The following is a 22,285-nucleotide window of genomic DNA, read 5'->3' as shown; positions in this document are numbered from 1 at the left end:
TCAAGTCTAGACTAGCTGATAGGCTGCATGTCTTTGGTCAATAGCAAAAAGGATGTCTCTCTCGCCCCGAGATCGTTCTGGGCATCCAGCACGCGATGAAGCATATGAAGTGGCTTTTTCTGTAAACTGCAACTTTCTATACACCTATTAGTTCTTCTTTGGTTGCCCCTCCTTCCTTCACTTGTCTAATCCTGCCCATCAAACGAAAGTGGAACATAAAGCTCACTTTTCTTACCTCCCAGGGCTCCAACCTCCTTCATTCAGTGTGCTTTTTTTCTTCAGCAGGGCTCAGTAGCCTGGGAATAAAAAGAGAATTTAGAAGATTGAGGTTTTGAAGGGTCAGCACATCAGAAAGACAATGAAGTGTGCTAAGTACAAATTTGAGTCCCCAAAGCTGCTCTGTGACAAGGTATGTATTTTTTTCCCTATAACTAAATTCAATTGGTATCTTGAGCCTCCTGTTCCTTTTTCTTGGCAGGAAACTTATCTGATAATTCTAGGTTAACTCAGTCAAATTTGCTCATTTAACAGTCATTTCAGGTCTAAATTCAGGCAAGAAAAGGATTTTCTTTTTTCTTTTTCTTTGTCCTCCTTCCTCCTTCTCCTGGGGTTTTCATAGTGTCATGGCAGCCCTGCAGGGGAGGAGGGGTATCTGGTCAACAGCTGAGGTCTTCAGTCCAATGTTGTACTGCGCTGAGTTGTAACTCTTCCCAACGTTTTGTTTTTTAAACTTCCTTTGTAGGGCAGTTTTGAGTTACAGCAATATTAAGGGGCAGGTACAGAGAGTTCCCGTATCCCCCGTACCCCACTCACACACAGCCTCCCCCATTATCAACATGCCCCACCAGAGTGGTACGTTTGTCACAACTGACAAACCTGCGTTGACACATCATAATTGCCCAAAGCCCGTTGCTCACTCTTGGTGTACGTTCTGTGGATTTGGACAAATATATAATGACATTTACCCATCATTATATCATAACGAGTATTTTCACTGCCTTAACAATCTTCTTTGTTCCACTTATTCATCTCCCCTTACCCATGTTTTTCAAGTGTATCATCTCCAAGGGGCTTCTGCTGAGAGATAAAGACTGATTTCCACTGTGTGGCCCAAACTGTTTCTTCCTTTTCAGCTTCTCCTCACATCGGTTGCAAACCTCCCTGCACCTCTCCCAGCTAGCTCAGCTAACTTTCACAACCCCCCCTGGGGCTAGTGGGAGCATTGGGGATTTAAAATGCTCTTTTTGCTCATTGGGGACGGCAGGAGACTCCCCCATCTCATTACTGCCTATTGTCCCTTGACCGTTCTGGTTGCGGGGCACCTATGCACCTATGGAAATTGGGCCTCTACTGTGTGACTTCAGATGCCCAAATACTTGAAGTAAGAGGATCGTGACCCTTATCTCCCCCGACACACACTCATATCTCATTTGTCTCCTTCCCCATCCTGCTTCTTTCTCCTTTTTATCCCCCTTGGAGGTCAGCAAGAAAAAATAAATTCTAAGTAATCGCGTATATTTCCTGCTCTTTCTTAACTGTGACCTAGACTGAGGCTTTTGAACAGGAGAAATAAGAGTGGGCTGTCTTCATCCATGACAGCTTTCTAATGCAGTGGCTGACCACCGGCCTAACTGCTTCAATTGGGGAAGGTCACAGACCAGCACATCCATTCAATATTTCATATATGGATTGAAGTTTTGATGTGTCTGTGCATGCATTAGGTGGGGTGGGAGGGGCCTAGGTCATAGGTGAGATAATGGTTGAACAAAGGAAACTTAGAACTTGGTTGGAGAGAGAAGGGTTACCGAGAGTTACCGAGATACGAAGCTCTCCTAAATAGTGTGAATCACGTAGCGAATGAGAGGAAGACAACTGGAGCAACTACAAGTTGTGTTCAGGGGGTGATGGATTTTAGTTAAAACTTCTAAGACAGAAAAGTTCTGAGTATTTCAGGATGAAGTGGGTTCCTGAAATGGAGAGGCAGTAAAGGTCATGGAATTGAGGAAGCTGAGAAGTATCCGTTCTCAGAAAGTTGGTAATCCTCTGGATTTTGAGCTTATGTGATTTATTGCTTAACTTCTAGCGCAACAATTATACTCACATATACTTTTAAAACTTGCCATTTCTTGTACAGTTAGTGTCCTTAGATGTGAGTTAGGGAGTTAGAGAGAGTTCTTTTCGTTGGGGTGAGGAACTGTACCTCTTGTACTCCAGAGGATAATATAAGACTATATCTCTATCTATATCTACATCTATAAAATCTATCAATCATCTATATATTATCTATCTATCTATCTACCTAACATCTATCTATTTTGCCAGGGAGAAAAAAAAGCGTAAATATTGCATTCCAAGTTGCAACATGCAACACTGCATTTGGATAATACATGACTTCGAAGTATCTATTTCCCTCCTTTTATAGTACATTTAAAAGGTTCATTCTATACCACCATCCTGATTTTACTTCTTTGAGTTTCTAAGCTGCCTCACCTCCCAATACAGCCAAAATGTATTCCTGAGTTTGTTGTTGGTTGAATCAAATCAAAACCGGGAAAGGAGTCTGTTGTCAAAATCATGTCATATGGCCAGAGAGCCATAGGTTTATTTTCTTAAAGTCCTGCCTTGGATTAAAAGAGCCAAATGTACCCATATCCAACTGGTTCTACATCCAAGAAGGGATCTGAAGGTCTGTGTTGCAGGAAGGCGGCGGGAATCCAGTGAGCAGTTCCTGCAGCCAGGCTGCGTCTGGGCCAGGTGCCGGGGAAGTCCCTCTGTGCCGGGTGGGAGTGATGGAAAGCTGCTGACATCTGACGGCCCTTCCCGTGGCCTCTGCCAAGAGAACAGGGACGGGTTTGGGTCCTCGGAGGACCCATCTCCACAGCACAGCTTGCACTAATTGGTCCTCTCGCTGGCTCTCACGGCGGGGAGGCCGGAGATTGGCACAGCGTCGTGTGTGCGGCCGGGCAGTGCACGCCCAGGTCGGCCGTGGCTACGGGCACACAGAGGCTCGGGGGCGCCCACGGTCCACTCAACTCGGCCCGGCGGCCCGCGCGGGAAGCCGAGTGAGAAACGGGGCCCTTCTGTGAGTCTGGCTCCAAGCGCCTGCAGGCTGCCCCCTAGTTTTAAAACCACTGGGCTGATTCCTTGGGAAATGTGGGAAGGGAACGTTTAAAACAGAAAGCTGCCTCCTCACCATATTTTTGTAAAAATTCTAAAGCTTTTTAATTATTGTCCTTTACTGCCTTCCGTTAATTGAAAGAAGAAGAAAAAAAAACACCAACAAACCTAAATCTCACATGACAAAGCATTTTATTTTTATGGAAGCTGTATGTACCTGTACATTTACCTACCTGTCCCTGTCCCCATCTCTCTCTCTCTCTCTCTCTCTCTCTCTCTCTCTCTCTCTCTCTCTCTCTCTCTCTCTCTCTGTCTCTATCTCTCTCCCTTCTTCCCATGGCCCTCACTGGACTCACTGGAGGCAAAGTCTAAGGTGAGACAGAGAAGATTTGGAAAATCACAGAACCATACAGACAGTAAGGGCAGGTGTGCAGGGTGGTGTTGGGGTACAGGGAAGGGAAATTGCAAAATGGGGGCCGTGAATGTCCTCCTGGGAGACTGATGCTTGAGTTGGCTTTGAAGGAAAATATATCTTAATCAGATTAAGGAGAGGGGAGAACATTCTCGGAGTCAGGAGGGGCCTGTTCAGAAGGACGTGGGTGTTACCAGCCACGTGCGTTCAGAGGACGGGACAGACTTGTGTGTGGCTGTGATGACAGCTATGAGGAAAGAACAGGACGTGAACACAGAGGTGGGTCCTGAAAGCATGGGAGGATGGAGGCAGGGGCACATCGGGAAAGGCCTTTGTGGAACGCTAACGGGACACAGAAGCTCAGATAAAGTGCTTGAGTTAGCACAGGCACATTCCGAAATGATTCAAGGAGAGACAGAATCTGAAAAAGATGGAGGGGTTTGGACCTGCGGAGGGAGGAGGATGGGCTTCTAAGTGAAGACGACACGTTGGCATAGCTGGGGGTGGGAAACCACATACACGACCAGGGTTGTCGGTGGGGGGGGGGGGGGGAGGCTCAGTTCAGCTTTGGGGCCAGATTATGTACTGACACGTTGTCACCTGCTGGGCACGACGTGATCTCACGGACATACATGCACACCACATACGTGGGCAGAGTACACAAATGAACAGGTAACTGCAGTGACGATACACGGATGATGGGACGAGCAACGTAACACTGATAATATCACCACTGCACACTCCTAACCGGAAGTCTGTGCCGCTTTGGGCTGCAGCCAGAGCACAGTTGTACGGTCCAAGTGTGCAGGGGGCTCCAGGATACAGGAGGGGAGGTCATGGCACTGTGGACAGGTCAGTGTAGGCCAGGGTAGATAGAATTTGGCTAAAACTGTGCTCCTCTAGACCCTTCTCCCTGGAGCTCCACAAGGGAACTCTGGGATTTTCCCTCTGTCCAGAGTCCCCAGCACTGGGCACTGGGTCTAAGAGGGCAGAAAGCCCATCCTTTGAAGCCATCACCGGGTCCCAGAGCTGTGGGGCTTCCCAGGATTCTTGGGGCTTTTCCAGAGGCTTTTTGGGTGGGAAGAACGGGAAAAGTGTGGATGAAATCACACATAGTATCTCTAGTTTCCTAGGGCTGCCATAACAAAGTGACTTGCTTAAACAACAGAAATGGATTGTCTCACAGGCCTGGATGCGAGAAGTGTGAGATGAAGGTGCCAAAGGGGCCATTCGCCCTCGGAAGGCTCGCGAGAAGGCTCTGTTCCAGGCATCTCTCCCAGCTCTGCTGGCGCCTTAGCTGGTGGTACCACAACTTCAGTCTTTACATGGCACTCTCCCCGAGTGGTTGCTTCTGTACCCACATTTCCTCTTTGTCTAATGACAAGAGTCTTACTCGGTTAAGGGTCCCCGCTACTCCAGCATGAGCTCATCGTGACTAATTACATCTGTAGTGACACTGAAGACCACATTCTGAGGCCCTAGGGGTTAGGACTTCCACGTATGAATTGGGGGAGAAGGGCCGGGGGGCACAGTGGAACCCACAGCAGTATCCGGCGAGGCAAGTGCCGAGCTAGCCCCTCAGCCTGTGCTTCCATCTCTGCACGTGGGCACAGCTGCAGATAAAGTGGGCAGTGGACTCTTGAGTGGGGTCACTTTTTACCACTGTGGCCCGAATGTGCGGATTTGACTGCTTTTTAAACCAACTGCTACATTCTCCCTGGGATGCAGCATGAGAGAGAGCGTAGCAATAACTAAACTTCAAAAACCACCGAGGGAGGCAGCAGGGGAGAACTGAAGAAATAAATGGCTCAGCTGCTGAGTAATTCACTGAACGCGCCCGTCCTTGCAGGCATTGCAGGAACCTCAGTATTGGAAAAGTGAATTAAATGAGAATGAGAACCCGCGAACGTGTTGTTAGCTCACGGTTACAATGCGCTGTGACATTTACTTTGAGAATCATGTGGAAGTGGTTAACAAATTCTATTACAGTATTTACACAACTTCGCCGCAGCTGCCTCTCCCTGAAAGGGAGGCCTGAAGCAGTTGATCAGAGCTCAGAAGTGGGGCCCCTGCACGTGCAGGTGGCAGAGGCAGAAGGGACAGTGAGAAGTCCCTGCGGGCTGGCCCAAGTGACTTAGCCTTTCAGAGCTTCACGGTCCTCACCCAAGAAAAGAGGATAAATGGTAACACAACAACACGGGTCAGCGTGCATCACAGCCCATAGGGCCAAAATGTGTATTAAAAAAAAAAAAAGAAAAGTAGTTAAGAGTCAAAAGGCATATGAACCAAGATAACTGAATTTGAAAGCTCTGGCTTCTTTCCATGACTCATGACGGAGCCAAAACATCTATTGTGCCTCAGTTTCCCCTTCCCCCTGAATATTATCAGGATTAATAGAGATCAAAGCCTTTGATTTTTTTTTTGAGGGGAGATAATTTTAGAGAAACTGTGGTATGCATACGAGTATATAGACATCAGCAGGCATTTATACTTTACTCTGCATGTGCCCCAAAATGGTTTAAAAAAGTGGGATGATTTCTACATCATTGCTACAAAAGACATAATAGCGCTGCCATCCAGCAGCCAGGTCAGTTTCTCAAAGACCAGAGTTATTCAAAGCATATTTAGCAGAGGGAAGAATTGAGGATTTCACATGGGTACAGTACTCTTTGCATCCCATTGATCAGGGGCCAGGAACCAGGAAGGACTTTCTCGCTAAGTGATGCCAATAGGATTAGGTGCCGGCGATTAGGAGAGGAAGAGGAGAAAGCTTGCTGGGCCTTGCGCTGTGAGGTGGCAGGGAGGAGACCAGAAGAGAACCCAGCGCAAGAATGAGGGGACTTGGGAGACCCAGCTGAGCCCCCGAGGGCTGCTACTGGTCCTCTTACCCCTTATCACACTTTTGTTTTGCTCCTGGCTTTTAAAACAACCCTAATTTACAGAGGTGCTGTGAATACAAAGCCAGATAAGCCAAGTGAACGTGTTATGAAATGTAAAAGGCCCAGTGGAAAGAGATGAGTATGTCTCCCACAAGCCCTCTCCGGAAGGGGCTTCCCGTCAGTGGGCCATTTGAAGGCCACGATTAGATCTGTGTATCAAGCTCCTCGTCCCTTCCCGTCTCCCTACGCTGCCAACGATGTTGACCCTGCAGTTTAGGCTGCATTCAGTATTTCCAGGATTTTAGGTGCCCGTCCTGGTATAAACTGAGCCACAGGAGCCCCATTCTCAGACCACAATGTGTGTTAAGTTCGCTGGGAGGCCTCAGGGGCCTCGGAGACAGTTGACAGGACCAGAGAGTGTGGGGTGAACAAGGGTGGTCTTATCCAACCTAAAACACCCCATCTGCTAATGGACTAGCTCAAGGAGACCTGGATCCCAGATCCATCCCAGTTAGATTTGATTGGAGGCACCCATTTTCCAGGCCCGTATTTTTTTCTTTTCTGTATGATAAGTAAATACCTTGGAAATACTAACCACCATTGCAGAGTGGGGGTGTATCTTGTATTTTCCTTGAGCCCAGGCCTTGGTTGAAAGCTTGGGAGACTAGAGAATGAGCGAGAACTGGATTTCTGACCCAGAATAGATGAGGTTTCTCTGAGTAGGCGTAGCAGGGAAGTCAAGGGTGCGTGGGTATCGGCAGAACCTGCCCCTGCCTTGTGCCTTTGAGGAAATGAGCCAGGAACAGAATGATCTCAATGAACCCAAGTCAAAAGGCTAGATGGAGCCTGACGCAGCCCACAGCGTTTCCCTAGCCTGGCCCAGCCCTGGCGCCCTAGACTCATAGCTGTGCAAGCCAGAAGGACCTGCAAGAAAGAGGACTAAGGGCGCCCAGGAAGGCCCTTGGACAGCAATCAGCATGGGCCACTGACCGTGGGCTGAAGGGATGACGGGTTTCTCAGCAAATAATAAAGCGGACCGACGACGACACGAAAACTTAATGCCCCTCCCTTGGAACTTTCTAAGTCTCCCCATATTTCCATGAATTCGAGCGGAAGGGAGGATGCTGAATGAAATAAACTTTCCGTCCCTCCAGCAGGGCATGACCAGAAAACAGAACTGAGTTCAGTTATAGAAAAATAAAGTTAGACATATTGCACGCGGGGGTTTGCAGACTGACATTCATTCAAGGGGCAAGAAATGGGCTCTCACTCCCCTTTCCTCTCTCTTCGTATCTCTGTCTCTATCGATATCTCCTTTTTGGCAGAAAGCAGAAATTCCTTTTTGGCAGAAAGCAGAAATTGAGTGTACACAAACCACGAGTGGAATGGGGGCCTGGCCCTGCAGGCCCGCGCGGAAGAATCCCGGGTGCCGTTGTCAGACGACGAACATCGTTCCACTGCGTCCAGAGTTCCCTGTGCCCTGAAGCAAGAGGCGGTGTTTAAGGATCACGGAGGCCCCATCCCTGTCCTGTGGGCTCCATCTGACTGCCCAGGCAACTGACATTCCACCTTTCCCCAGTCTCTCCAGCAAGTTGGGCTTCTCCATCTTTTTCCCTTCCTAGCCATCTGTTCCTGCTGCTCCCGCAGCCTCTCTGCTCTCCCCCCGCCAGGGCCTGTCTGAGCAGGACGGTGTGAGGGTCTCTGATGAGGTCGGCCTCGGCCCCTCCATCACTCGCAGCCGCGAGGAAAGCACCAGCTGTCTGGCTTCATTTGCATTTTTCTCTCCCAAATAATGAAATTAGCCATGAGTTTCCTGAGGTGATGCAAGACGCAAATTTAGGCTGGATGTGTCAGTGTGTGATGGAGAGGGAAGGAGAAGGTCAGGGAAGCATTTTGATAACAAATTTCCGGCACTGAAACAGAAAGGAAAATGATAACAAATTTTACTGGAGACGTACCTTTTAGCTCAGGGGAAAATGGACCTTTTTAGCTCAGAGGAAAGTTAGATGAGGCCTTTAAAAGGTAATTTCCCCAACCTCTGGGATAAAGGCACAACCATTTCATGAACAAACAGAGGAAGATGTCAGGCAAGGCTGAAGCAGTTCTCAGTTACTGAACATTTCTTTGGCCAGAAACAGAACTGTCTTACCATGACGGTATTTGCTGAGGTGCAGGGGCCAGGAAGCCAGACAGGGCAGCTACACCACTGGCGATGTGCAGAAGCGAACGGCTCTTTCCTCCAGATGCCCATTGGAAGCCTTCTGGTCACAAGTAAAGTGAGTCCCCTCATTTGCCATGAGGGTTTGGTTACCAGTTCCGTAAATCGTTCCGAAATTTGTCATCTCTTTTTCATATTTGTAACTAATTAATTTGTTCTCATCCCTGAGGCAAATATACAGACTCTTGGAGATTATATATATATAATATATATATATAACAACTCTCAATATAATATATATATTATATATATATATATATATAATATATATAATATATATAATATATATATAATAAATATATATATATATAATTACATATATATATAATCTCCAAGAGTCTGTGTGTGTAGGAGGGTGCTATTTAAAAGGAGTTTTAAAATAATTGAGAAGATGACCTCTGAACAAAGGTTTGAGGGAAGTGAAGGAGTGAGCCCTGAGGATATCAGAAGGTAGAGGCGTCTGGGCAAAGGAAGCAGCCAACACAAGAGGCTGGAAGCGGAAACAAGCCTGACATGTTGGAGGAGGTGCATGGAGGCCACTGTGGACAGAGTGGACAGAGGGCAGTGAGAAAGTAAAAAAAAGTAGTAGGAGATGATATCAAAGAGGCCACAGGGGCCAGATTTCGTGGGGTCCTGGAGGCTACGGTAAGGACTTGGGCAACACAACTCCAATCTCGGCCTCCATTGTCACATCGTCATCTTCTCTGTGTCCCTGTGCCTTCTCCTCATCTCCTAAGGTCAGCAGTCATTGGATTGAGGGCCCACCCTAACGCTGTATGACGTCATCACTATCCTGAACTAATTACATCTACAAAGACCCTATTTCCAAATAAAGTCACATCCTGAGGTTCTCGGTAGACACGGATATTAGGGTAACACTATTCAACCCACCACAGACAACCAATGGGGTTTTCACACCAGATAAATGAGAGTTGTGACAGAAAGAGAAGGATCAAAGACGATCCTTTTAGCCTAAGCAACTGGAAAAATGGAGTTGCCATTTACAGAGAGGAAATGATTGCAGGAGAAGCAGGTTTGCAATGGGGGTGGTATACAGAGTTTCATTTGGGTCACGCTAAGTTTGAGGTACACTTAGGCATCCAAGTGGAGATGTCAAGTCAGCAATTGGATTTGCAAGTCTTCCTGACACGGCTAGTTTTGATGTCATCATAGACCTATTTCATATAGAATGGAACGTTTTAAAACTCTCTATGTTTTGGAAAAACGTAAAATACAAGATGTCTTTGGAATGTCCTCTAAGCCATCTCAGCCTCGGCCATTTTCACAGACTGCCAAGTTTACCCAAGAATTCCATTGCCGCTGGCCACTTTCAACTTCCGCCATTAACTGTGTGACTTCAGGGAAGGTACTAACCTTAGTCTCTGTTTCCTCATCCATAAAAATGGGATGAAAACAATACCTATCTTAGAAGAGTGTTGTAAGAATTATATTAGATTTAATAGTATATGTAAAATGCCAGTGGGCACTAATGGAAAGATTATATAGGATTGCACTCTTGTACAACAGGGAAATCTGGGCTTTTTTCGACTCCTGCACTATGAGAGGCGAGTGTTTGGACATTTTTCCCTCCAGAACTCAGTCTGTATTGTGAACCTGTCTGATTTCCAAGTAGACATAGAATAAATTTCTTGGGGACACAGGGAGGAGATGTACATATTGGAGCCTTGTATAGACAAGGCCCCAATAGATGGTATGCCCAAGTAAGGATATTTACAAAGAGGTTCATCACAAAGTATGATGGGTTGTGGGGACCACTAGACATACTTGAAGAATCAATGAGAAAGTTGGTTAGCACAGCATCTGGTTGGGAAAGAGGCATCTAAGAGTAAAAGTGGCACCAGCCATCAAGTGAAGGGCATTCCGAGTTTGGGAAACCGCATGATTTAACAATGGAAACCTGCTGCTCTCAGGCTGCAGAATCACAACTCAAAAGTGAAAAGCTGAACTGTACAGTTACAGCTGCTGGACACATGGAGGCACCTAAATGAAATACCTTTCCGATATCAGTGGGATTAAAATAGAGAATAAATGATGTTACAAAAATAGGACACACATAACACCACTGCCCCTTGCAGAAGTCATATGCCCAAATGCTAAAGTAGGAACAGCACAGATTAGCTGTTCTGGAATACTCTCATATTCCCATGCATGTTTTTGTTGAAGGCTGCAAATTTTCCTCTGTGATTGCATGGGAAAATTTTACTATAAACTTTTTTTCTTGTAGTCATTGTGAAACAGGGATTAAAAATAATATTGGTAATAAGGTTTTATTTGATCGAGATGAACTTTAATTTCTTTCTAGTTTCATTCATGGAGCTCTCAGATTTCACCGGAATCGCCCTATCTTTCACCCAGCACAGGTACGGAATATAATCAGCAAACTTGCAGTTGCTGGGGGTGCACCTGGGGGGACACAGATGTGTCCACCAGGGCGTGAGGTCCTTCCCTGGGTTTCCTTTTCCTCCCTCTCCTCCCCTCCTGCCTCACTGTCATCACTGGAAAAGACGATTTCTTCTTGACAGCTCTTCATGTCAGTCAAAAGTCTAGGTCAGACACTTATCAATTGACCCGGTGTTAAAGGTAGACACTCATTTCAGCATCTGTCAATAGGCTCTTTTGATCCATTTAGACCAGAGCCTGCATCCCTGTAGTGATTTATACTGACGCGTGAACGGACTTTTAAAGACAGGGGAACATTTCTAGAGCTCTGGAAATCAGCTGGTGTGTGCACTGCTGTTTCTGTAGCTTTCAAACAAAGAACTCTAGAGAGAAGTTGGTACCTGGGGAATAATAATACCTAAGACCTTCAAAGACACTGACTATGCATCGGACCCTGAAGCTGGGCGCTCTCCCGGGCCTGAGGAGGGAAGCTCGGTGTTCATTTGCTGTGTCTTATGAAGCTTGTGGTCTCAGCACTCCTTGGACAGGGAAGGTCCCCACCAAGTCAGCTGAGCTAACTCCTGAGTCACCAGGCTGTGGAGCCGCGTTTCCAGGGGGCAGAGGCCACAGCTACTCTATGTACTCCCTGGGAGAAGTGCCCCAAAATAGAGAGCACAGGGCCAGTGGACAATGTCCCTGTAGCCTGCCGTCCCCTCCAAGTTGGCAAGATATCGGGAGACACTTCCCACTTGAACGCAAGAGCCTTCCCCCTCACCACCACCCCCCTTCCTAACAGGGACAATGCACATTTCTCTTTCCCAGGTGTTTGTCACCAAGCTGCCAATCCCTCCCTCCTTGTGAGACAGGAAAAGAAATGTGAACATGTAAGAAATTCAGAGGGGCTAAGGAAATTTTCCTGACACGCTCCTGCTGTGACACCACGGCAGTTGAAGAAGGCCTGTCATTGGGCTGTCAACCTTTAACCTCCCCCAGACGTATTTTGAAATGATGTGAAAAGAATTGCTGTGCTGTACCACTGGCTCCTTCCAGCTCTGCACGTCTGTCCTTGATGTCAGTCAAAAGTAGTTAACTGGCACCCATGGCGCCATAAAAAAAAAAAAAAAAGAAAAAAGAAAATTCCCTCCACAAAATATCGGTAATGACTTTGGTTAGGAAGACTAGCTCTTGTCAAGTAATGACTTTTTGACATAAGGTATTGTTTACCTAGGCAACGTTCTCTTACCTGCATTTTAATGAGCCTAATTAATAATAAGTTAGGAGTCCTCAGCTATTTCTTCACAGCTGGACCATATGCACTAATTACACTGATGATGCAAACCTAAAATAATTCATTTGGTCAGAGGAAATAGTTTGAATAGAGAGAAAAGTCTCAGTTTGTATGTATTTTTGCTTGATCCCCTTAACGATCTCAACAGTGATATCAAAGCAATTTGTAAATAATTAAGGCAGCTATCATCTTTAAAAGGTAGGTTTTGTTTGTGTTGTGTTGGCGGAAGTTTTCATTGGTAGAAGTCTGAAGAGTAGGCGTGAGGAAATGACTGAAAGATTTGCTTGGAACATCCTATGTACACATCCTACGTACACATTCTAAGTGTAACAAACCAGAAGAGCTCTCAAGTGGGATAATAAACATCAGTGGTAGAGAAGGGTAATCTATTAATGGGAATATTTCACTTATAAAGAATCAATAACCTCCAAAGGGCCATTTTGGAACTTATGAAACTCTTTTATGTATTCTATAAAGCGTGCTTTTATTGGCTTTCCTTAGTGTTAAGCTCCTATTTAGATTTTGTATGTTCCTCAATAGAATCTTAGGAAATAAAACAAGTATTTAGAATCAAGGCAAGACAACAATTCAAAAAAAGGCACCATGCCATGTCCCTGGACAGATTTCCCAAGAATGCCCAGACGCCTCTGCTTCACATGTGCAGGGTACCCGATGGCAGCTTCCTTGGGAAAGTGCAAGGGACCCTATTGTCTCAGAGAGAGTTCAGTCCTCTTCACAGGCAGACACAGAACTAGGGAAACTTTAGTGACTATTTGATCCTGGGACATGGGTACTGGGACTGTCACAGGAACAGCGAGAGCTCAGCTGCAGCTGTTGACGATAATCTGTAATGCAGCATTGATCGTCCGAGCTGAGAGTCAATTATTTATTTTTCTTTTTCAAAATAAATCGTGCCATGTAATTTTTCAGTTGTGGAAAGATCTTGGAGGAAATGTCGTGAGAAATGCTTCAGTGAAGGCGTTGCTCAGAATCTCTACCGAGATTCTTCCAGAAGTCAAAGTGACAACCTTGAGCACTGAAATCTCTAACTGCATTAAGTGGGAGAGAAATGTTGGCATCAGGGCTGTATCAGGAGGCTCGGTTCTCTTGGAGTGACTTTTGGACTTCTTCACCAGGTCCCCATCCACCCATGTTTTAACAAGGCATAGTTCAGAGCAGTCAGAGACGATTCGAGCTAATTGGTTGATTCAGCAAGAAACCTGGGAGAGGTGATGCTGAGGTTGGAAGGCATCAGGCTGGCAGGGTTAGCAGATGCTCTCCAGAAAGGGCCGTGGAGTGGAGGTGCCCCCTGCCAGGCACCATATGTGTGACGGACATGATGGTGAGCGCAGGATGCCTGAGCGAAGGTGACAGACTGGCTCTCGTTTGTAGAGGAGAAGACACAAGTGAAATAATGTCCACAAATTGCGCACATTTTCAGGCTACTGGCCACTTGGCAGACTTTTCCCTGCTGCCCTCCCTCCCCCAAGGAGGAAAAACACCCGCACTATTTGCCATGGCAGGACAGCCACGCCAGTTGTCCTCCAGGGCTCTCAAAGACACCAGAGGAGGAATGACACGATGGGGAGACACAAGCACCGAGCACGTCTACAACGCACCTCGCAAACACGTTCACACACATTCTCTCCCCAAATCTTCACGGCACTCACAGGTACAGGTACAATTAGTCGAGAGTGGAGCCAGAGCTCAAACTCATGTCTTCCTGACTCCACGGCCACTACTGGCTTCACTCTGCCTTCTTGAGTTTAAGTCACAGAGACTGGGTTGAACGTCATCACAAAATGTTACATTGAAAACTGCTGTTCCTTTTGAATAGGACAGATGTCACTCATTGAAGACATTTGTTAGGTCCCAAACAGTCCCCACGCTCTCCTTTCCCTGCCTCTGCTGCGAACTTCTTTGCATCCCCAATCTGTGCTTGGAAAACCTACTGTTAAAGATGCCCCACTCAATCCCATACCCTTTCCGAAATAGAAGATGCTTAAAATCTGCTCTAGTGTTACATAAAAATGTGATGTTTGAGCGCATGCAGGTGGATGGCGGTTTTAAAGACCGAACTCACCAAAGGACCTCCAGCAGTTTGCTGGATGTGGCTTCCAAGTAGAAACCATTTTTTGTCTTCCTTAGTCTCACTACAATCAGAGAACATTTATAAAGTACCTGTGTGACTGCAGAGGAAGGAGGTGGCAGAGAAGTCACAGAGGCACATCCTCTGACCCTAGGAGCTCACTGTCTTCACAGGTGATGAGAAGGAAGTTAGGAAAGAAGTTAGTCATCAGTCATCTCACCGAGGACGTGGCAATTGCCATCATTGCCGAGGTCTGGGCATCAGACAAGCCAACTGAATCATCACTTCCACCGCTTAGCACGGACCTGTAGCATCTGAGCTGTCTATCACACTTAAGCTTACAAATTGCCACTCACTCATAGGTCCAAGGCCACTAACGGATTCCACACAAGTAGAAGATGCCCATTTTATTAATCGTTATTTCCCAGTGGTCTTTGCGGTATAGTAGAGCTGCGAGAAGTCAGCGGGTGGACTGCATATTCTTTACTGAAATGAAAGGTTGGCAGTCATGAGCCCTGGCATCCATCGCTGCTGCCCCAATTGCCTCGCACCCAACCTCCAGCACCAGCTCCTCATCTAGTTGTCACCTGCCGGTGGGGTCAGCCTGAGATAGCCCCAGGGTAAGTGTTAACTTGACCCAGTCCTGGGACCTTCACACACACACACACACACACACACACACACACACAAGTTCATCTGGGATTGATCTCAAACCGGAATTTATCATCTTTAGTCTCAGCTGGCGGTCTTGGAGTGACACTGGATTGACATTCAGGCCAACATTTCATTCTGGAACCCCACCCTTGGATGAGCCTAAGCTAGAATTATCCTCCAGAACCCAGATGAGAAGAATATGACCCTGGGTGTTTTAGAGCACGTCCGGGTCCTCAGCTAGATCTTGAGCTCCCCCTCCCACTACCCTTCCTCCAGCTGCTTTCTCCTCTGGAAATTTCTCTGCACTGCACACCTCCTTGCCCAGTTTGATTATTTTAAACTTACTCTTTGAGATTCACATTTAATCCTGACTCCCCAACCCCCATCCCTTCCCAGTCCCTTACCTGCTAATGTAAATTCATCCCTTTTTGGAATGATGTCCCTTTGTTTCTGTCTCTTCCATGGTCCACTTATTGTATTCGTGTATTTCTGCCATAACAAATGACCACAGATTTAATGGCTTAAAAAAACGACACTTGTTATAGTCTCACAGCTCTGCAGGTCAGAAGTCTGTGCACAGGGCAGTTCATTTGGGTTCCCAGCTTACGGTCTCACGGGGCGAATGTCAAGCCGTTGGCCAGGGCTGTAGTTACCATCCGGGACTCAGATGGCCTCCCAGTCTCACTGGTTACTGGTAGAATTCATGCCCGTCTCACAATTCCCACATGTCTCCCTCCATCTTCTGCTCTTAGCAAGAAAAAAGGCCTGCTTTTAAGGGCTCACATAATTACATTGGGCGGGCCAGAATAATGCAGGAGAGTCGCCCTTTCCTAAGCCCCTGGTTAGGGACATCAGTTACAGCCGCGAAGTTCCCGTTGCCATGCAACAGGACATATTCATGGGCAAAACACCAGAGGGTGAAGGTCATGGAGGCCAAAATTCTGCTGTCACACATGTCAAGCAGCCCCTAGTGTGGGGCTAGCCCAGAGAGGTTGACTGTGAACTCCTGTGGAAAGGCTTCAATGCCCACTACGCCTCTTCCTTGGCTTCCCTGGAATTCGGCAAGGGCATCCCGCAGAGGTTCCCAAAGATCTGGGTGTGGTCCAAGAAGATTGGAGGATGTCCTGGTGCGAACTAAAGAAATCCTTCACAAAGGCAAATAAGGCCGAGACTTGAGTCCAGTTCAACTTCTAAGAAGTTACAAGCTTTTGAATTTGCCTCTCCCCACACCCTCACCCAGTTTCTGTCTTACCCAGAGATTACAGAAATCATTTATGGTCACACAGATGAAAGTATCCAAACAAAGCTAGAGGCACCACACCAATAGAGGGATAGCTTCCTATTGCTACTGCAACAAATGACTACAAACACAGTGGCTTACCAGAATACATATTTACCTTACAGTACTTACGGTGAGAAGCCTCAGTATCTCTGGGCTAAAACCGAAGTATCGGCAGGGCTGCATTCCTTTCGGGAAATTCTGGGGGAGAATCTACTCCCTTGACTTTCTAGTTTCTAAGGAGGCTGGCATTCCTTGGCTCCGGACATGCTTTCGTCTTCACAGCCAGTGACAGAAGGTGGAGTCTTTCTCACATCACATCACTCTGACACTGACGCTTCTGCCTCCAGCTTCCACTTCCAGGGACCCTGGTGACGCCATTGGGCCCACCCAGGCAATCCCGCATCGTGTCTGGATTTTGAAGTCTGTTGATTAGCAATCTGAGTTCCACAGGCAACTTGAACTTCTCACGTAACACGACATAGTCGTGAGTTCTGGGGATGAGCACATAGACAACTTTCAGGGGCCACTGTTCTGCCTGCCGCAGTGAGTAGGGGACCAGATCCCCACTCTCCTCCTTGAAGCCTGGTGTGCCTGCCTGCCCCGGTGTCAGGGCTGGGCCCACTTCTGCGCTTTGAGGAGCCACTGCTGGTTTCTCGCTCCTTTGTGGCACTTCTCACACCTCCTCTCCCATGGGCAGGTCAAAGTAAGAAGTGCTTTGCTAGTTCCCCACCCTGGGAGTCGCTGGTCACATGTGTGTGTGAGTGTGAGTGTGTGTGTGTGTGTGTGTGTGTTTAATCCTCCAGTCTCTGGCCCTCCATCTCTCTCTGACACTGCTCAAGTAGTACCAAATGGGTACTTCTCCCGCAACCTCCGCTTCAAACCATTTCTTGCTATCCTGCCCCATTCTCTCCATTTTCTACAGGTAGTTTGTATAAGTAATCAGATAGCGTAGGCTCCAGCTAGTATTCCCACCAAGCCACACAGTGCAAACTTTTGACTTCATTTATTCATTCACTAAAACACTTATTGAATGTGTATTATGTGCCATGCACATAACACGTCGCACAGACAACAGTCACCAGCTACACCTTCCTTGGACTAACCCTTAAAACAGTCGATTCTTGGTATTTGCAGTAGTTATGTCCTATAGTCACTGGATACACCGAATCAGCAGATACGGAAACTTTGCTTCTTGGGGTAAAAGCAGGGTTAGGTGGCTGCGAGCCTCTGGTCACAACATTTTTATCAACTGATCAACACACAAGCTCATTTTAGGTGTGTCCTGTTGAAACCCACCTTATTTAATATTGTTGATTCGTTAACACTGAACTCACAGCCAACGGCCCTATAACTCACGCCTGAACAAAGCTTCTCTCACACACTCATTTCCTCCATAAGGTACATATGGCCCCATTGCACTTGGAAACACTTTAGCACTACACCGGGGATCCATTGCAAACAGCAAAACCACCAACAAAAAGCACAAAAATATGAAAAAGGTAGCAGTAAATAGACCCTGAAAAGAACACTTACTTATAGTACACGAGAACTGAAACAAGCAGGTAAAACGTCGCTTTGTCCAACCTCAAGTGACTCATTTCTCAGCACTTTGCACACGCCTTCAAATGATCAGAAAACACCACGGGACTTGCTTTGAGGGGTTACAGATACATTTTAGTGAGTAGGTGCGTCCACAAACACAGAATCCGCGAATGAGCACTGACTAATTTACATAGAAAGGTATGCTTGAAAAGTCAGCTAAGAGGCAATGTTGTCACAGGGCCTCCAAACGAACACCTTGCTATTTTTTTAAACAGTGGTTAAAAAAAAAAAAAAAGGGCATCATTTGTGTTTACACAAAAGGGAACTTTTTCCGACACAGAATGAAAAATGCTGGAGGTTGGGATTCAGCAGCATTCCCTTGGATATCTGAAGGCTATTGATTACTTGTTTAATTGGTATCATTTCTTTCAGCTCCTTAGACAAATTGAGCTGTTTTGCCATCCGATCTGCCCTCAATTATGCATTTTATGTTCTTATCCTTTAGTTTCTCCCAACGCACGGAGGTAGCTAAGCTCATTCCAGCCTGCCCTAGCTTTCTCAGGATGGGTCTGCTGGAGGAGTGTGGACCCACTGTGTGCCTCCTGCCTTCATGCCTTGTGATCCTAGAGTGCTTGGCACTCAGTACTTTCATAGCAACTGCCACGCTGAACTTATCTCAAGAGGGAGATGAGCTAGGTAAGTAAACCCAGCCTGTCTTGGGTTGGGCTTTTTAAGTATAATGGTAAATTACTCTATTTCTGCATCTGTGAAATGGGAACACTGGGAACTGTCTCCCTTCTCCAAGGGCAGCTCTCATTATATCAGGCTGGAATGAGACAGAGCATGTTAGAGGTACTTATACATTGTAAGTGAATAATAAGATTGTTAAATTTATCTGGACCCTTTGCTTCTTTTCTTCTTCTTTTTTTCCCTGTCTCTCTCTGAGGCTTTCATCCTTAGAAAAGTAGCTAATAAACCCACGACAATTTTTTTTTTGGTGACCGGTTATAGCAAAATTGAAGTAAATATAAACCTTCTGACTAAACCAGATGTTGTTGTCCTCCCCCGGCCCCCGGCTCGTGCCCATAAGTAATGAATATGGTCTAGGTCTTGACTTCTTTTTCCTTATTTGTCAAACAAGCTCTTAGGTCTTGCGAGTTAAAAGCAGTGCTCTTTTAGCAGCAGCATCTCATAAAACAATTCCGCTGAAACATGTGCAACACTAAGCACTTATTAAAACGCTCACAGTGAGTGAGACCCATGACCTGTACTGCAGCCGATAGAAACGTTAAATCACGACCCTTCACTCTGAAGGCAACACGTCAAGAAAATACTTGGAGAACAGTTGACAACCCTTCTGAATTGTCAACTAATTGAATTTTGGAGAATGATTTAGGCAAAGGCAAATTATTTAAGCAAAGTTATTGGTGCCTAGAGAAGTCTTGATCACGCTCCATTGTGCCTGGAAAGCATACCTACCCCACACTGGATGCCTGAGGACGAGTCTCTTCCTTACGTAAGTGTGAGCTCAGATTAGTTACTCAACCTCTTTGAGCTTTAGCTTCCTCACGTACCACATGGGGAGCGCTGTGTCTCCTTCAGGAGGTTTTGTGAGAATTAGACACAATTTTGCCGGTGAGAACTCAAAGACTAGTGACGAGTACATAGGAGACAACCAAAAAAAAAAAAAAGATAGATGATCTTCTCTCAGGGAGCCCCTCGGTGGAACAATTCAGAGTGACTTTGTCTACATGGTCACATCCCCCCACCTTACATTTTTATGTTAATAGGCCCTCTACTAAGTATTGGGGATAAAGATAAAATAATATATACTTTTGCCCTAAAGGAACTTGCAACCTAGTGAATTTAATCAAAGGATAGATCACAGTCACTTCAAATTGAATAAAACTTCATTCAGAGAGGAACATTCTTCAAAAAGTCAATTTCAGAATCCCTGAATTCAGTCATTTCTCCACGGAGACAATATGGTGATGGCAGAAGTCATGCAGTACATTTATTTGCTTTCCCACCGAGGTCTTTTTTGAAAAATCCACTGAGTTCTGCCAGAAGAAATTCATGGCATGTTGTAAGTTTAATTATGTTCCATTCATTAACACAATTAGAGCTGTGAACAAATTTATCGACACAGCCAGATTCACTTAGTAACAGGAAGTAAGTTCGAGATTTAAAAACAACAACAACAACAACAAAACCTCATTCTTGTAGGCCTCTAAACTCAGGGAATGAGAAATGGGAAATTCATCTTTAGTTCCCTGGAACAGTTCCAGGAGACCTGACCAGAGGTTGCCACTAATAATTCATTGCGAGAACAGTTCATATTTTAAGAACGGTTCTTATGTCCCTTGGAACATAAATTGAATCTCCTTGAAATACTACTTTTCATTTTAACGTAATAAGTGATCCAAACAAGGAGATTTGATAAATACGAATTTGATTTTAGCGTAGCTGTGGGGGCTTCCCTCACAGTCAGGGGTGGAGTCACGCTCTTGCTTTTCTAGTGAAGACCAAAGGAATCCTGTGGGTTGAGAACCAAATGATCCACGGCCTTTGCTCTGGAATGAATCCCTTCCAGCTACATTTCTGCCCTTCTGCCGGAGTTGATTTGCACACACAAGTGGTCGAGAAACTTGAGGCACGTATCTGAAGCAAAGTTTACCAAGAAAGAATTTAGGATAGTTTTAAGAATATTCTTTCGGATAAGAGTCAATTTGTCCATCTTCATGCAAACAGTTTTGAAAGAAATCCTCAATAAAATACCACTTTTTTTTTAAGTTTTTTCTTTTTAAACATCACATATAATTAGCCCCTTTTTTTTCCCAGCCAGAATTGCCTGCTTTCTTGAACAATCCTTAGTTGACATAACACCATTGGCAACTTGATTCAAAGACAGTTTTACATATGTATTTTTGAAAACCAAGGCTAGGAAAGATACCTCAGGTAATCTCTACCTGGGTCTACTTACTTCCACTTTACAACTGTGTGCTTGTAACAATAAATAAAGTGAGTAGATATGCAAGTCCTTTAGCATCCTTCACTGACAACTTAGTAAGTTACTAGACTGATTTGGAGCACGTTTTTAGTGTTTCTGTGCCTTAGTTTCTACATCTATGAAAAATAGCCGTAATAATTGTGTCTCTCACAAGTATTTGCTTGAAGTGTAAATGAGATGTGAAAAAAACCTTAGAATAGTGGCTGACACGTTATAAGCACCCACAAAATGATAGCAGTTATCACCATGTACAGCCTCTCATCAATCCCACACCACCTGGTGGGGCTCACATTTTTAAGTTGCCCATTTCCCAGGTCCTGGAACCCAGGGACCTAACAATGACGGGTGGGATTCTTATATAACTTCTCAGGTATTTGTTGCTACTTATCAGATAACATCTTTGCACATACCACTAGCTCACCATCTTTGCAAAAGAGGAGATTTTTTAATTGGAAAAAAAAATCTGTATTTTATATCCGTTGTAAAGCAGTTTTTAAAATTTCAGCTGATAGGCAGTGCGTTTTAGTAAAGAGATGGGAAGTAGACTTATGGATGGAAAGTTCAACATGTGGCTTAGATGTTCTGAGAGCCATGACCTGGAAAATGTACTAAACACTTAGTAATGGTGAGCCATGGTCATAGCAAAATCTGATTTGGACGCAATCACAGGAGACACTATTCCTGGGCAAGCAACAAGTTGGTAGGTTTTAATTATCATGTGTTTTTGCGTCTCACACGATGGTGGGAAGTGGATGTTCTGTGAGACAAAAATCAGCTGGTACCCGCTGCACAGTGTACCATGTGGCACCCAGCTGAAGCTGAATGCTGAATGGTGAAGACGAGCACAGAAGTGCAGCAGCAGGTACTGGGGGCCATCATATGAGAGAAAATTCAACAGAGATCAATAAAAATGATTAAGGGACTCAGAGAATTGATTTTTGAGAATAAATATTAAGATGTATAAACGTGTACTGTGACACTTCGCCAAAGAGGAATGTGGTAACTGGGTGGTCAAATGAGGCACGCGAGACGCGGAGGGAAGGCGTTCATTCTCCAGGAAGGTGGAGACATTCCCTCTGGTCTCTGGGGAGAGTTTTCACCCAGAGGTGGTGGGAAGACCTGCCCCTGGAAGTGCTGACTCAAGTGGCCAGAAGCTTCGTGGTGCAGGATTTGGTGGCAGGCAGAAGTGGATGAGATGACCGTGTGTGTGTGTGTGTGTGTGTGTGTGTGTGTGTGTGTGTGTGTGTGTGTGTTTCCAGTGTGATTTTACTAATTTCTGGAAACAAGGGTACATAACGTGACAGAGTTACAATTCCAACCAAACTCCTATTTGCAGGTTGCTGTCGTTCAAACTACCTCAGCCCTCATAACTAAAGTTAAGGAACGAGGAATTA

General features: G+C 45.7%; 1 protein-coding gene across 1 annotated transcript in view; it reads right to left on the bottom strand.

Annotated features, from left to right (window-relative positions):
• Nucleotides 1-273: 273 nt before the first annotated feature.
• The window catches only part of SPATA17 (spermatogenesis associated 17), a 173,148-nt gene continuing 151,136 nt past the window's right edge, over nucleotides 274-22,285 (bottom strand). The window contains exon 10 of the mRNA XM_033099356.1: nucleotides 274-296. Coding sequence (XP_032955247.1) covers nucleotides 289-296 — 8 coding nt within the window. The 3' untranslated portion in view covers nucleotides 274-288. The remainder of the gene's footprint in view (nucleotides 297-22,285) is intronic.

The sequence above is a fragment of the Rhinolophus ferrumequinum genome, chromosome 27 (assembly GCF_004115265.2).
Source record: "Rhinolophus ferrumequinum isolate MPI-CBG mRhiFer1 chromosome 27, mRhiFer1_v1.p, whole genome shotgun sequence".
In the NCBI taxonomy this organism is placed as follows: domain Eukaryota; kingdom Metazoa; phylum Chordata; class Mammalia; order Chiroptera; family Rhinolophidae; genus Rhinolophus; species Rhinolophus ferrumequinum.
This window is presented reverse-complemented; position numbering and strand designations above follow the sequence as displayed.